Genomic DNA, 13,588 nt, shown 5'->3' on the forward strand with positions numbered 1-13,588 from the left:
CTTAATTTTTTATTATTATTTTGTACTATTACATGTGTACTAAGGGTTAAGGCCCGTCCACACGCAACGATCTGTCTGCGCACATCACATCTGCGCAGACAGATCGTTGCGTGTGTACAGGAGTTTTGCACCAACCTGAGGTGTGTGCAAACCTGGAAGTTGGAGTTGGAGGTTTGAGCGAAACCTCTCAAATCTGTGGGTTCAAACCACATCTGCACAGACAAGTTGGAGCGTGTGGACAGCAGATCGCCGCAAATCTGGCACGAAACAGCTGTTTGCTCAGTCTAGTGTTTGTATTTGTGCGCACAGAGCATTAAAATGGCTGATACTCGTCAGTGTTCTCTAGAGTTTGTAAGTGAATTCATTGAAATATATATAAACCACCCATGTTTGTGGAAGATTAAAAGTAAAGAATATAGTGACAGAGAGAAAAAGACAGCAGCATACAATGCTGTAATTGAAAAATTGCCGGCAGTTGACGCCTCGGCAAACAGAGAAACAGTAATAAAAAAATTCGTTGCGAACTCTGTCTAGAATTCAGAGTGGAGTTTTGCATCCTGTAACAAAAGTTTGTAACAGGTTGCTTCTACACAGTAGCGAACTGAAAATGCCTACTCAGAAACAAAGTAAACCATAGCTCATTGGTCATGTAGGTATATAATCTCTAATAATATAGGCCTACTGTGTTTCAAACACGTCTACAACATCAAAAATATTATCTGTAACTTGGCAGACTTAATTTACTTGACTTGCCTTCATGAACTCATCCTACAGGACAGCGTAAATAGCTTAACATGTGTTGGGTATTATTTCACTCAACGCTTGTTTTGATATTGCAGTTGAAAATTCCAAATCCTTGTAGCTCCTTCCTGTTGCTAGAAATCTTAACGTTACTGCCAGCCGTTCATGAGGAGAAATTGCCATTCTCATGAAGTATTTTTTTCTCATAATATGAGGGGTTACAAGCTTTAAGAGATAATTATAAGTTTCGACATCCATCCGCAAATAATTTCGACAGTCGTTAGGTTCGCCCTGCAACTATTGCAGTAAATTTACTTGAGAAAACTGCTTTCGCTTTAGCAGCCACTGTCTACACCATTTTTACCGCTTTCTCTGTTTCCTGCGGTTGGTCTGAATGTTTTTTGCAACACAAGTTGCGAACACAGACCACAACAAAACTTCCTCCATTTCTATATTTCAAAATAACTGAATTAAATTTTTGACGTTTACGGAGAGCGTAGCCGCTTGCCACTGGTATTTCTTTTCTACACCGACAGATGGCGGGCGAGTAGTAGATTGGGGTTTGTGTCATGTGAACACACCACATTTGCAGCGATCTTTTGCATGTACAGACATCTGTGCCGATGTCTGCGCAGACAGATCATTGTGTGTGGACCGGGCTTTAGAGTTAGCATGCCATTCGTGAAAATAATTCATTTGTATTATTGTGTAGGTACACTTTTCTGGAGGGATGAATGATGGAAGTCCTTTTCCCTCAGGTGGCATAACAGCATGGACACTTCAAAGAGTAATCATACTGTCGATGCTACAGCTCCTCATCAAATTAGTAGTAGGAGGTGCAGTCCACAACCAGCCACTGAATTCTAAAGTGTTGTTCTTCAAGCAACCACATATCCTGTTGACCGATTACAACGGTGGGGCAAGTCCGGTGATACATCCAGATATTGAGGCATCATCGGCCATGAAGACTTTATGTCCCACTTTACATACAACCACTTCTGAAGTCTCAGTTTCAGTGCACGATCAAGTCGTCTTTATCTCTGATTGCAGTAGAATGACAGCTTTGCTTGTTACAGAATAACTTGACTGGCAAATCATGATGTACTGGCTGCTGCTGACGGAAGATTCACCTCTGACACAACAGCCAGTTGGTTGTCATGGCACTTGGCCACTGCAGGCTGCCTGCCACCACCGTGATTGAAGATGATGTTTTCCACCTTCACACCTGCTGTCTGTGACATTCAGATGTCTGAGCAAGCAGCGCCTTCCTTACTTGCCATCGCCACCAGCACAGCACGCAGCTGTGGCACCCTACTATGGACGTTACGTCTTGAATCGCTGACAGGGCATCAGCACTCTTTCATGGCATGTATCCTTCTCCAGCCAGTCATCTACTGCTGCTCTAAAGACACTTACAGGGTGCGTCAGCATTACCCGACTTTTTGACTCGAGTAGTGACTGATCAGTTTGAGTAATGGAGGGGCGTGCATGGACTCGTCGTTTTCACTTCCACCAGTAGTTTAGTTACAATGGAGAAATGGACTGCACGACTTTGTGCATTTGTCATAAAGATGTTCTTTAAAAATGCAGAATCTATGACCACCGTTCAGAGGAAGTTATGTCTCCAATTTAACATTCCACATAATGGTGCAATTCCAACCCACAATACCATTCTGCCATGGGTTACAAAATTTTCATGAGACAGGTTCTGCATTGAAGAAAAAACCAGTAACCAGTATAAAGAAACTTTGATGTCGTGCATCATGAAATACAACAGAGCCCCCATCAATCTACTGGCCAACAGGACAGTCTCTTGGGTTATCAAATTCATCTGTTTGCCACATTTTACACTGTCTAAATTTTAATCTGTACAAAACTACAATTGATCAGGAGTTGAAGCCTCAAGTTTATGCGAGAAGATGTTTTGCCGAAGTAATGAAACGTGTTGGAGGAAGAATCTGGAATTAAGATCTTAATGTCAGACGAGGCTCATTTTCATTTAAACAGTAGCGTTAATAAACAAAGCTGTTGTTATCGGTCTCCAAACAAACCTCAGCAACTGCACCAGTGCCTACTGCATTGTGACAGGGTTACAGTGTGGGCTAGATTAGAGAAATTTGGTGTCACAGGGGCCTATTTCTTCGAAGAAAATGGGACACTGTGAACTTGCTGAGCATGTTGCATGAATTTCTCATCCTGAAGCTTTGTCACCACGGTATAAATCTTCAAAATTTTGGTTTTAGCAAGGTGGTGTGACAGCTCATACTTCCAATGTATGAATGTCTGAAGCAAGGAGTTATTTTCTGGGTAAGTGATTTCCAATAGAGGAGATGTTGACTGGCTGCCACACTCTCTAGACCTTATTCTATGCGACGTTTTCTTGTGTGGCTTCCTCGCAAACGAAGTGTACATCAGTAAGCAACATACTACATTGCAATTAAAGGATACCACTGAGCGAGAGATTCATACTATAACCCGTAACATGTTTGGTAGAATGATGACAAACTTAGTGCAGAGGGTCGATGAGTGTGCCGGAAAAGAGGGCCACAGGATATCATCTTTCACAAAACATTAATTTGTCAAAATTAACATACAAGATATTAATTGTTATTCAATGCGTATCTTTTGAAATAAAATAAGTTGCAATAAATTAAAATGTCACTATGTATTATAAATTCAAAGACCATCAGACAATACTGACTCACCCTGCATAACCATACACTTTATGCAGTAAACAAATGTCATTCCAGATACTGCTGCTTCACTGATGCCACAGGGCGTATGATAGCCATCCACACCAGTTCCTGAGCTCCGTCTCCTACACCAGAAGTGTCACCACCTCACCTGCACACCCACTAAAAATGCTGACTTAAGGGGTTACTGCTGCAATGCTAACAACATTTTATGACTACAATAATGCTAAGCTTCTAACATTGATCACCATGGATCTCACTTCTTGTTTTGTATATAAGTACTTATAATAGGATAACAACAATTATTTGAAAAAGCCACTATTCCGCCTCTTAAACTACTCAGCTGCTGCTATCTAATGTTTTAAACAAATCAATTATGTAACTTTACGCAAAGCTATCAACTTTCTATATACTGGCAAAATAAAAATCTGTTTAATATCAAAATCACAATGAAGTCAAATGAACATCCTAGAGTCCAAACATTCTGATAGGTTGTCATACACAGCTCATCTTAAATTCACTCACACTATTAACCCCAAATACCATCAGGAAATAAGTGAAGTAACTGCTAAGTACCAAACCTGTCTTGAGGTCCGTGCAATGAGAGAGATTTGTGGGAGCAAAGAAAGTGGAACTGTGCTGGTGCAACCTCAGTTTACTGTCCACCTGAATGCATAATTAACTTTGCACAATGGAGTCTCGCCAAGTATGTGATATGGGTTTCTACTTCTGGTAGCTAATTCTTTTTTCACTTGTTTAAATTTATGCAATATGAGTCTTTGTCAGATTAAGATCTCAGATTTTAACATGGTATTTTTTTGATGTTGCTGATTGTATCTATATCAAGTTTGTGAGAGATCGTTTAGGGGTTTCTCTGAAGAGAGACTTAGTGATATTATTTCTGGCGTGGCAAAGAAAAGAGGCGAGGAAATAATCAGTTTGCACCAGAACGAGCAGTATACGTTATAATTTTACCTGCTGTGTGAATAAAATCAGTTTAGCTTACCTCTGGAAGATCACTAATAGGTGCTATGAAGTTAGCCAGTAGCTGAGCCAGCTTGATGTGTGTGAAAAACTTACCTCATGGAACAGTAATCGAGCTTTGTATTTCAGATGGTTCAAATGGCTCTGAGCACTATGGGACTTAACATCTGAGGTCGTCAGTCCCCTACAACATAGAACTACTTAAACCTAACTAACGTAAGGACATCACAGACATCCGTGCCCGAGGCAGGATTCGAACCTGCGACCGTAGCTGTCGCGCGGTTCCAGACTGAAGCGCCTAGAACTGCTCGGTCACTCTGGCCGGCTGTATTTCAGAATACACTTATCTAATAGGTAGCAAATTTAATGAACAATTTTAAATTGGTACTCCTGTGGCAAATTATCAAAGATGATTTGTTCACAAAAACCAAATAGCTTCTTAACTAAATTACAGTGTCTGCTAAAACACATTTTGAATCCAATGAAAATATTTAGTCCAAGTGACACAGTTGACTACAGAATACAAAAGCTACAAATTAATGACACCCCTTAAATTAAAATGTTAATTCTTATCTCAGAACAAATATAACAACATTCTTACAACAGCTATTCTGAGAAAACCATTCTTAACAACGTACAAAAGAATAGTGGTGGTAATTCATACGTTTTAAGAACAAATGCGAAGCAAAATAAGTCACCTCTGAGACGATAACAAATGTGCAATCTATGCAGTTCTTGTTAAAGTGAAACAATTTTATTAACATTAAACCCTGAAAAGTTCTCGGAAGAATAAAATACTGTTCTATGAAGCATTACTACAATCTCTATGTAAGTCTGAGCTTGTGTTACAGTGTTACTGTCATAAAGGTGGTTCATTGCTGCATTATAAGCCACTCTCAAAAAAGTTAGTTAAATTTGAAAGAACAAGATCATGGAGATGGGTCTGTAATTAAAAGCCATTTGCTTATCTCCACTTTTATAAATATGTGTTAGTATCTCATACTTTGATCTCTCAGGAAATATACCTTAAAAAAGAGCTCTTAGAGAGCAGAGCACTACCACTTGAGAAGATTTTGGTACTTTAGTTGAAATGTGAAAATAACCAGAAAAGCTGACATTTTCAGTGACCTGATTGGTTTAGTAAATCTTAAATCTGCTAGTTGAGTATGAAATGCATGTCAAAGTCTAATGTTTATGCTTTCAGTGGTCAGTCTTTTGTCCAAATTTTCACTTACCATTAGGGCACACCAAAGATTTACATTTTTCACCACTGCTACTGTCACCAGTGAGTTGAGTAACAATTGCCTTTTAGTTTTTCTTTCATTTCGAGTCTAATAATGCTTCAAATAGCCACTGCAGTTTCCTCTCTATCAATCATGTCGTAAATTTAAGTTCCTTATCCTGAATAACGACTATGAAAACACGCAGCAAGCACATAACCAAAGTTCAAGTTTGTCAAATTGTGTAACACCAATAACCCACAACACAGTAAAATAATATAAGTAATAGGAAATGTGGCTGCTCGACAACACAGCTCTGTTGCTAGACTCCATATCAATGACCAACCAAAGCACAATAACTACAAACTGGCAAAAGATCCCACACATTTTACAGCTTGCCCTCAAATATTTTCTGTGATGTCACACACTACTGAATGCACGTGACTTAACCCTATGGTACAGCCGTGCACTGCAGTGAACAGCTGTTAGTCGCACACACAGTCTGTCATCTCCAGGCATTAGGGCCTGAGAGAGAATGCATCTGAGGTATGCTGTGATCTTTGTTGGGGTGTGGTAGACGTGAGGGAAGAGGCCGGTGCTGCCTGCGACAGTGTGCAGGAGCGTGGTAGGGGAAGAACAGTGAGAGGACTGCAAGGTGCAGCATCAAGAAGCTGTGAGATGGGAGGGGGGATGGAGTGTCAAAGGGGAGAAGAGAAATGGGGAATGTATGCAGCACCCAGAGATGACTGGGTGTGTGGGCGGATTACCAATATCTAATTATGTCCAGCAGTCTTGCATCTTATCAATGTGCCTGCCTGCCACTCAGTTTTACCTCTATGTGAAGAGTATCCTTTTCATATATACAAAAGGACTCAAAAGTTGCTTCTTGTGGTGTTTACTGACATAGCTTTCCGATTGACACTTGAAATTATCAGATCACTCTAGTGGTTCAATTGTTATTAATTTTGTAATCCATCATAATTAGATAACTGTAACTCTGTTAATGTTTATCTTAGAATTGTGCTTGAAATTTTAACGAAGTCGTCCCATTGCAGCAATTTTTCTGATGTACTTGGTTTTGCAGTATCACATTTGTAGGGTCTACAATGTAGTTTCATTGAAAATATAATACTCATTTTTCATTTCATTTGCCTTAGTTGCAACTGAGTCATCTCCACCCTTCAGGCACGCAAGCATGCCCAGGCCTCGAGAAACCTCCACATCATTGTCCAGCCATCAGCCTACTTGCACTCCTTAATGTCTGGCAACCTCTGTGAACTGTCAAAGCATGCACGACTGCCTTTCACTCCGTAAGTTCTGTTCTTGCAATGTCACAAAGCCTCGATTTGAACTAGCACTCCCCATTAAATAAACATCTCTCCTCCTGCGACAAAAGTATTGTGATCCCAGTACTGGCCAACCTTCCCTCCAATTGCCGTAACTATCATGCAGGAAACTGGAAGCATAGTGTACCAAGGATATTTCTAGGAAATAATTAAGTTTCCCACCTACTTTGTGTCTTTGATAAATTACGTCTCACTTTTCATTTTGTAAATTCTCTGAATATTGTGGCTTTGTCAGCATCTATGTTTATGAGCTATTTTAGTTTAGCCTCTTTACTTAATTTGATTGCTGGGGAATGATCTATTACTTACATATGGCAACTGCTTTAAGATATAGTATGATTTAAAAATAAATTGCTGATTGGTGTTGCACTGTGTGTTTTATTTTCTTGCTGGGAATATTACAGCAGGGAACAAACCAAAGCTAGATATCAATAACTTAATGTCCTTGATCAGTACTACCTAAGATGATATTAATAATCTCCACTTACAATTATTTCTAGTGCTGGTCATGGAACAATTTATCTGCAAGTGGAATCTTCATGCCATTTCAAAGAGCCAGAGTCACTGAGTAGATCTGCTTGAGCAGAGAGTGACAGAATTTCAAACAGCTGACCTCTGTAATTTCAGGGTAACATTGTTTCTTCACATTAGATACATAGGTGAAACGTTATTTAATATCAGATATTTTTTGATATTCCCAAATATTTTGATAATTTATTTTCACTTTGATGAAGTCATGACGGGCTCAGAATAACAGCGTGTTATAAATTTATTAATTACTGATCCAGGTATCAAAACCTGTTTCTTTTTTTTAATAAAACAGATTTATTGGTTACAGGATAGTAGGTTTAGATATGTTCTGCTTCTCTTTATGCGACTGTCAATAAGTTAGTACAGTGTCAGCATTTATGGCAATACTAAATTTCATTAGAGACTTAAAAAACATTCACAAATTAATAATTCTACAACACCCAATACTTCCCCCCCCCCCCCTCCACCCCTATTTTACTAGCTTCCAAGATAAATTAAGAAAATTCTCTCTCACACACTATTATGCAGACAATGTAAACCACAGCCCACTATCAGAGTTCTACCATAGGCACAGGTAAGTGCCAGCCACTGTGTAAGATAGGTGCTTAACCTAAAAGACAACAGTAGCTTGAAAACTATTAATATTTCTACAATTAGTGTGTGTGTGTGTGAGAGAGAGAGAGAGAGAGAGAGAGAGAGAAAATCAACTGGAGGCAGACAGGTGATTCACTTCCTAATTTTTGTTTCTAGTAGGTGTAGAAGTCAAACCCAGTTGCAGCAGCACACACACCCAAGACATCTGAAACATTTGTTTGAGTCAACATCACAAAAAGGAGAGACTCCAACGATCATATACAGGAGAGGTTGAGTCACAGACAGGAACAATAAAAAGACTATTACACATTTAAGCTTTTGACCAACAGGCCTTCTTCTCAAGTAGAAACATACACACATTCACACACACGACCACTGTCTCTGGCCACCAAGGCTGGGGCGTGAGCAACTGCGACTGATGGTAATAGCAATACGGGTGGTGGGGGTAAGGAGGAGGCTGGGGTGGGTTGGGGGACGGAGGGATGGCAGGGTAGCAGTGGGAAAGAGTAGTGCTGCTTGTGGAAGCAGGCAAGGATGTGGTGGGGAAAAAGTAGGGCTGCTAGGGCAGCAGGGAAGTTTGAAAGTGAGTAGGGGTGAGGAGTGGAGAGAGAGAACAGAAAAAAAGACTAGCAGATGTGTTAACAGAATACAATGCTGTGTAATGCTGGAGTGGGAGCAGGGAAGGGGATAAGTGGGTGAAGGACACGGACTAGCATAGGTTGAGGCCAGGGGGACTACAGGAACATTTTGAAGGGAGAGTTCGTACCCCAACAATTCAGGAAAGCTGTTATTAGGAAGAAGGATCCAGATGGTGCACGCTGTAAAGCAGTAGTTGAAGTTATGTTAGACAGCATGTTCAGCAACTGGATGGTCTAGCTGACACTTGGCTCAGTTTGTCAGTAGCCATTCATGTTGACAGAAAGTGTGTTGGTGTGGTCATGTCCATGTAAAAAGCATCACAGTGGTTGCAGCAGTTTGTAGGTCTCTTGACTGTTTCTACCAGTAGCCCTGTCTTTAATGGGATTGGTGATGCCTGTGACTAGGTGGTGGTGGTGGGATGTCTGGAACAGGTCTTGCATCAAGGTCTAATACACAGATACGAGCCGCGAGTTTGGAAGCAAGGTGGAGTAGGATGGACATACATATTGTGCAGGCTTGATGGGTGGCAGTAGTATTCGAAACCTTGCTGGAAAATATGATTCAGTTGCTCCGGCTCTGACTGGGTGGTACTGAGTCACCACGGGAGAGCGCCTTTGTTGATGTGAATGTGGAAGGAGAATGGAGAGAGAACACATGGAAGATATGTTTCTGTACAAGTTTGGGAAGGTAATTTTGGCCTGTGAAGACCTCAGTGAGACCCACAGTATATTTGGAGAGGGACTACTAGTCACTACAGATTTCTGTATAAGGTTGGGAGGGTAATGTTGGTCTGTGAAGACCTCAGTGAGACCCAAGGTATATTTGGAGAGGAACTGCTAGTCACTACAGATGTAAAGGACACAATCAGCTAGGCTGTATGGAAAGGAGTTCTCGGTGTGGAGTGTGTAGCAACTGCCGAAGTGGAGGTGGTGGTGGTGATTGGTAGGTCTGATATGGACAGAGGTAGCCGTCTTTGAGATGGAAGTTTACAATGAGAAAGGTGGCTTGTTGGGTTGTGAAGGACCAAGTCAAGAAGGGGTTGAGGTTCTGGAGGAATGTTGATAGGCTGTCCTCATTCTCAGCCCAGATCATAAAAATATCATTAATGAATCTAAACCAGGTGACCTGTCTGTGACTCAATACCTTTATGAGGTGAGTAGCTGTCTATCCTTTTCATAATACTGTTGTTCTGTCACCCTGTATTTTCCACAGTTTGATTTATTTGAGAGAGACAATAGTGGAGAGCAAAGAGAAACACTGTACAAAATTAAAAGAAAACACAATGAAGAGAGGAAGCTTAATAATACACTCCTCTCGTGAATTACGACTGTAAATGTTGGTTAGGTTATCAAGGATTAAAAGCTGCTGAAAACTGCAGATTATTCTTCAGCTTGTGACGTTCAGAGTTTTAACTTTTATTATAGGTTCTACAAAATATTAAATTTTACTCCCTAAAAATTATCAGGCAGTTTTTCTTATAAATCACATTTATTTTCCGCATAAATAGGAACATGACACACCAAAGGTGTATGAAATGAAAGTTTGCAGTACTGCTGAATCAGCCCAATGTTTATAACTTACAATAGCGTCACATAATGGAACACAACACTGACTATTTTCTGTCAACTTGGGCCTTAGCACAGAAAGAATACCTTGACATCATACAATCTCATATGACAAATGACTGATTCACCATTAATCAATTTCTATAAATTTCGTAACACTTTCTTCATTCAGCCATTTTTCACACTGACGGTCATCTAGGGTTAATAATTCTGCCTACGGATTCTAACTTAATAGCTTTTATTGAATGAGTGTAAAAAACCTCCTTTCTCACAAGTTCATCACTTCACATATACAAGAGACACAATACAATAAAGATATAGTTTTTAAGGAAGGTGGAATATACATGATTTGTCATCTGAATGTCACAGTAATGACAATCTCAAGAGCCTTAAAATATTTTCTTGGTACAGCCATTCACACTATAAATGTAAAACTATGTATCATAGAAGGGAAAGTGCACAGACTATTATAAGTTTCAGTTATTTTTACACTCGAGTCCAACTGCAGCACTATAAATTACTTTTATCACTGATGAAAGCAACACAGTAAAACTGCTTTATTTAATGTTTACCAAACACTTGTCCACTGTCACCACTTTCACAATTTTGTACCTGAAAAGCTACACAGCACAGATTATTTTGTCTTTATACACTTCTGCTGCTGCGTGGAGCTGACTGAGACCCCATTTTAATTCCAATGGTAAAAAATCTTCAACAGCATTAATACCAGTGTGAAGGTAATTCACATGTATATGAAATTGAACCTGTGGAAAAAAGTTGCAAAATGAAAGTTTCTTTATTTTTAATTCAGACAGCTTAAAAATAGAGGAGGAAAGAAAGTCGCTTCCAAGGTAACTACTGTAGAGTAAAGTCTGCAATGAAGAGAGAGTACAAACAGCATTAATATGTGCATGACCCATTCTATAACAAATAATTTGAAAACTAAATGAATGTTTCTTAAATCTAAACCATCAGATAACAGCTACACAATATGAAAGACACTGACAAAAACTGCACTCACATTAGAGGTTACATTTACAAGCATCGATGACCATGTCCCTCAGTAATCGGACTGTGCACAACAGTGCACAATGCCAATACGTTCCAAAAAGCCAAGCACAAAAATACTATGTTTTAGGGTTTCAAATCTCGGGTTCTACTGATCATAAAGATAAGGAGTAAAGCGTTTTGGATAGCCCTTCGCCTAGTGACCAATTGTGTACGGATAGGAAGAATGCCCACACTGTAGCTATTGTACAGTGTGGGATCAAAATTTAAATATTTCACACGTCCTCCAGTCTAGGCAAATGGAGCAAATCAGTTTATTCTTTAGCATTAGGTGTGGTGTGTGTCTTTGACAGATTATAAAAGCATCATTTGTTCATTGGCAGTTCCCAAGAAACCCGCAAAAACATTTTTTAGCCTTTTTATGCACAATGGGCCACAATAAACTAACAATAGCAAATGGCGCAAATTTTACCTGTGTATTCTTCACACATTTATTAGGAACACCATTTTCCCCACTTTCAAAAGTCAGTATCCATTATCAAGATACATCCAAAAAACCATGATTTTTGGGTACAAAAAGTACCAGTTGTAACGATGAATACTTCTATAATTTCTATTCATGGCAAATCATATGAGATCTTCAGATGATGTTCTTGGGAAGCCTTGAAATTTTTCTCAATTTTATTATTTGTTAGTGGGATCCAGAGCTTTGAACTTAGTGTACTTATGCACAAAAAATATGTATGCGATACGTGGCCTGACGCTTCAATGTACTTATAACTAATGTAGTGAACACATTGCAAGGGTTCTGCGGTCACCAGCATTTTCCACCAACAAAACTTTATGATGCACTGTCTCTGTATAATGGGCACTCCACATTTATACAGACTTGGAAATTATTTGATGGTGCCACCGGGCAGCATAAGCACCTTACAAAAAATTATTCTGTACGCAAAATTCATTTGTACTTTGAAATCAAACACATTTCTTGGTATGCAGGTGCAGCCTAAAGTTTTTTTGTTCATTTTTACATAAATTAGTGTAAAATGAACCAGCAGTGGATGAGAGCCCTACCCTCATTTCAAACTAGTGGAAGCATCTGTTTTGTGGTGGTGTTGTCACGTTACACCACACATTAGTAGTATCACTCTTAAAATCTTTTGTTTTTATTGCTCAAATTTGGACACAGCGAATGGCACTACCCCAAGACCTTGTCCACAAACATATTTCCCATGCCATATCCCCACATACCCCAAATCCTCCCACCACACCAAACACTTGTCCACTACAAAGAAGCACCCCCTTTGTCAACCAGTACCACCTTGGACTGGAACAACTGACCCACATCCTTTGTCTAGGCTTTGATTACGTAATCATGTCCTGAAATGAGAGGCACCCTTCCCGAGGTCCTTCCCACCCCTCCATAAGTGTTGTTCTGTCACCAACACAGCACCATAGTCCATCCCTATGCCAATCCCAATTCCAACCCCTTGCCACATTTCTGTGAAAGACCCAAGTGCAAGAACTACCCAATCCACCCACCCGGCACTTCCTATTCCAGTCATGTCACAGACTTACACGCACCTTCAAAGACTGGGTCACTTGTGAAAGCAGCCATTTTACATAACAGCTCTGCTGCAACCATTGCACAGCCTTATATACTGGTATGACTACCAACCAACTATCCACCACAATGAATGGCCACTGCCATACTGTGACCAAGTCAAAGAGAACCTTTCTGTGGCACAACACGCTGCTGAACATTCAGGCTTGATTTCAATGGCTGCTTCACAACCCGGGCCATCTTGATCTTCCCCTCCACCACCAGGTTTTCTGAACTTTAAAGATGTGAGTTCTCCTTACAACACATTCTCTGCTCCCACTATCATCCCAGCCTCAACCTACAGTAACCTACTGTCTCCACACCCTCCACCCAACAGTTTCTGCCCCCCCCCCCTCCCAATGGCCAATCACCCCCCCTCCCAAATAAATGCCCCTCACTCTCCTTGTGCACTGCTCTCTGCAAATGCACCCACCTGTCTTTTTCCCCCTCCTTACTCCTCTCTTATTTCACTCCTCATCCCCCCCCCCCTTCCATCCCCACAACCACTCACTCAATGCTGCACCTCATGGCCTTTTCCTCATCCTTGCAAGCTCTGTTAGGAAGCATTGACTCCTCTCCTTCATTCGTAGCCTGCTATCCCTCCTCCCTTCCACCCCACCACAGATTGTTGCTTGCTTCCAAAGTGGCCAGAGATAGCGGTCAT

At 40.4% G+C, this 13,588-nt stretch overlaps 1 protein-coding gene across 2 annotated transcripts in view; it reads right to left on the minus strand.

The window, feature by feature from the left end:
- Nucleotides 1-10,217: 10,217 nt before the first annotated feature.
- LOC126474770 (cleavage and polyadenylation specificity factor subunit 5) overlaps nucleotides 10,218-13,588 on the minus strand; it is a 110,875-nt gene continuing 107,504 nt past the window's right edge. For both annotated transcript variants that reach the window (XM_050102249.1, XM_050102256.1), the window contains exon 6: nucleotides 10,218-11,077. In XM_050102249.1, the coding sequence (XP_049958206.1) occupies nucleotides 11,056-11,077 (22 nt within the window). In that variant the 3' untranslated portion in view covers nucleotides 10,218-11,055. The remainder of the gene's footprint in view (nucleotides 11,078-13,588) is intronic.

The sequence above is a fragment of the Schistocerca serialis genome, chromosome 1 (assembly GCF_023864345.2).
Source record: "Schistocerca serialis cubense isolate TAMUIC-IGC-003099 chromosome 1, iqSchSeri2.2, whole genome shotgun sequence".
NCBI lineage: Eukaryota > Metazoa > Arthropoda > Insecta > Orthoptera > Acrididae > Schistocerca > Schistocerca serialis.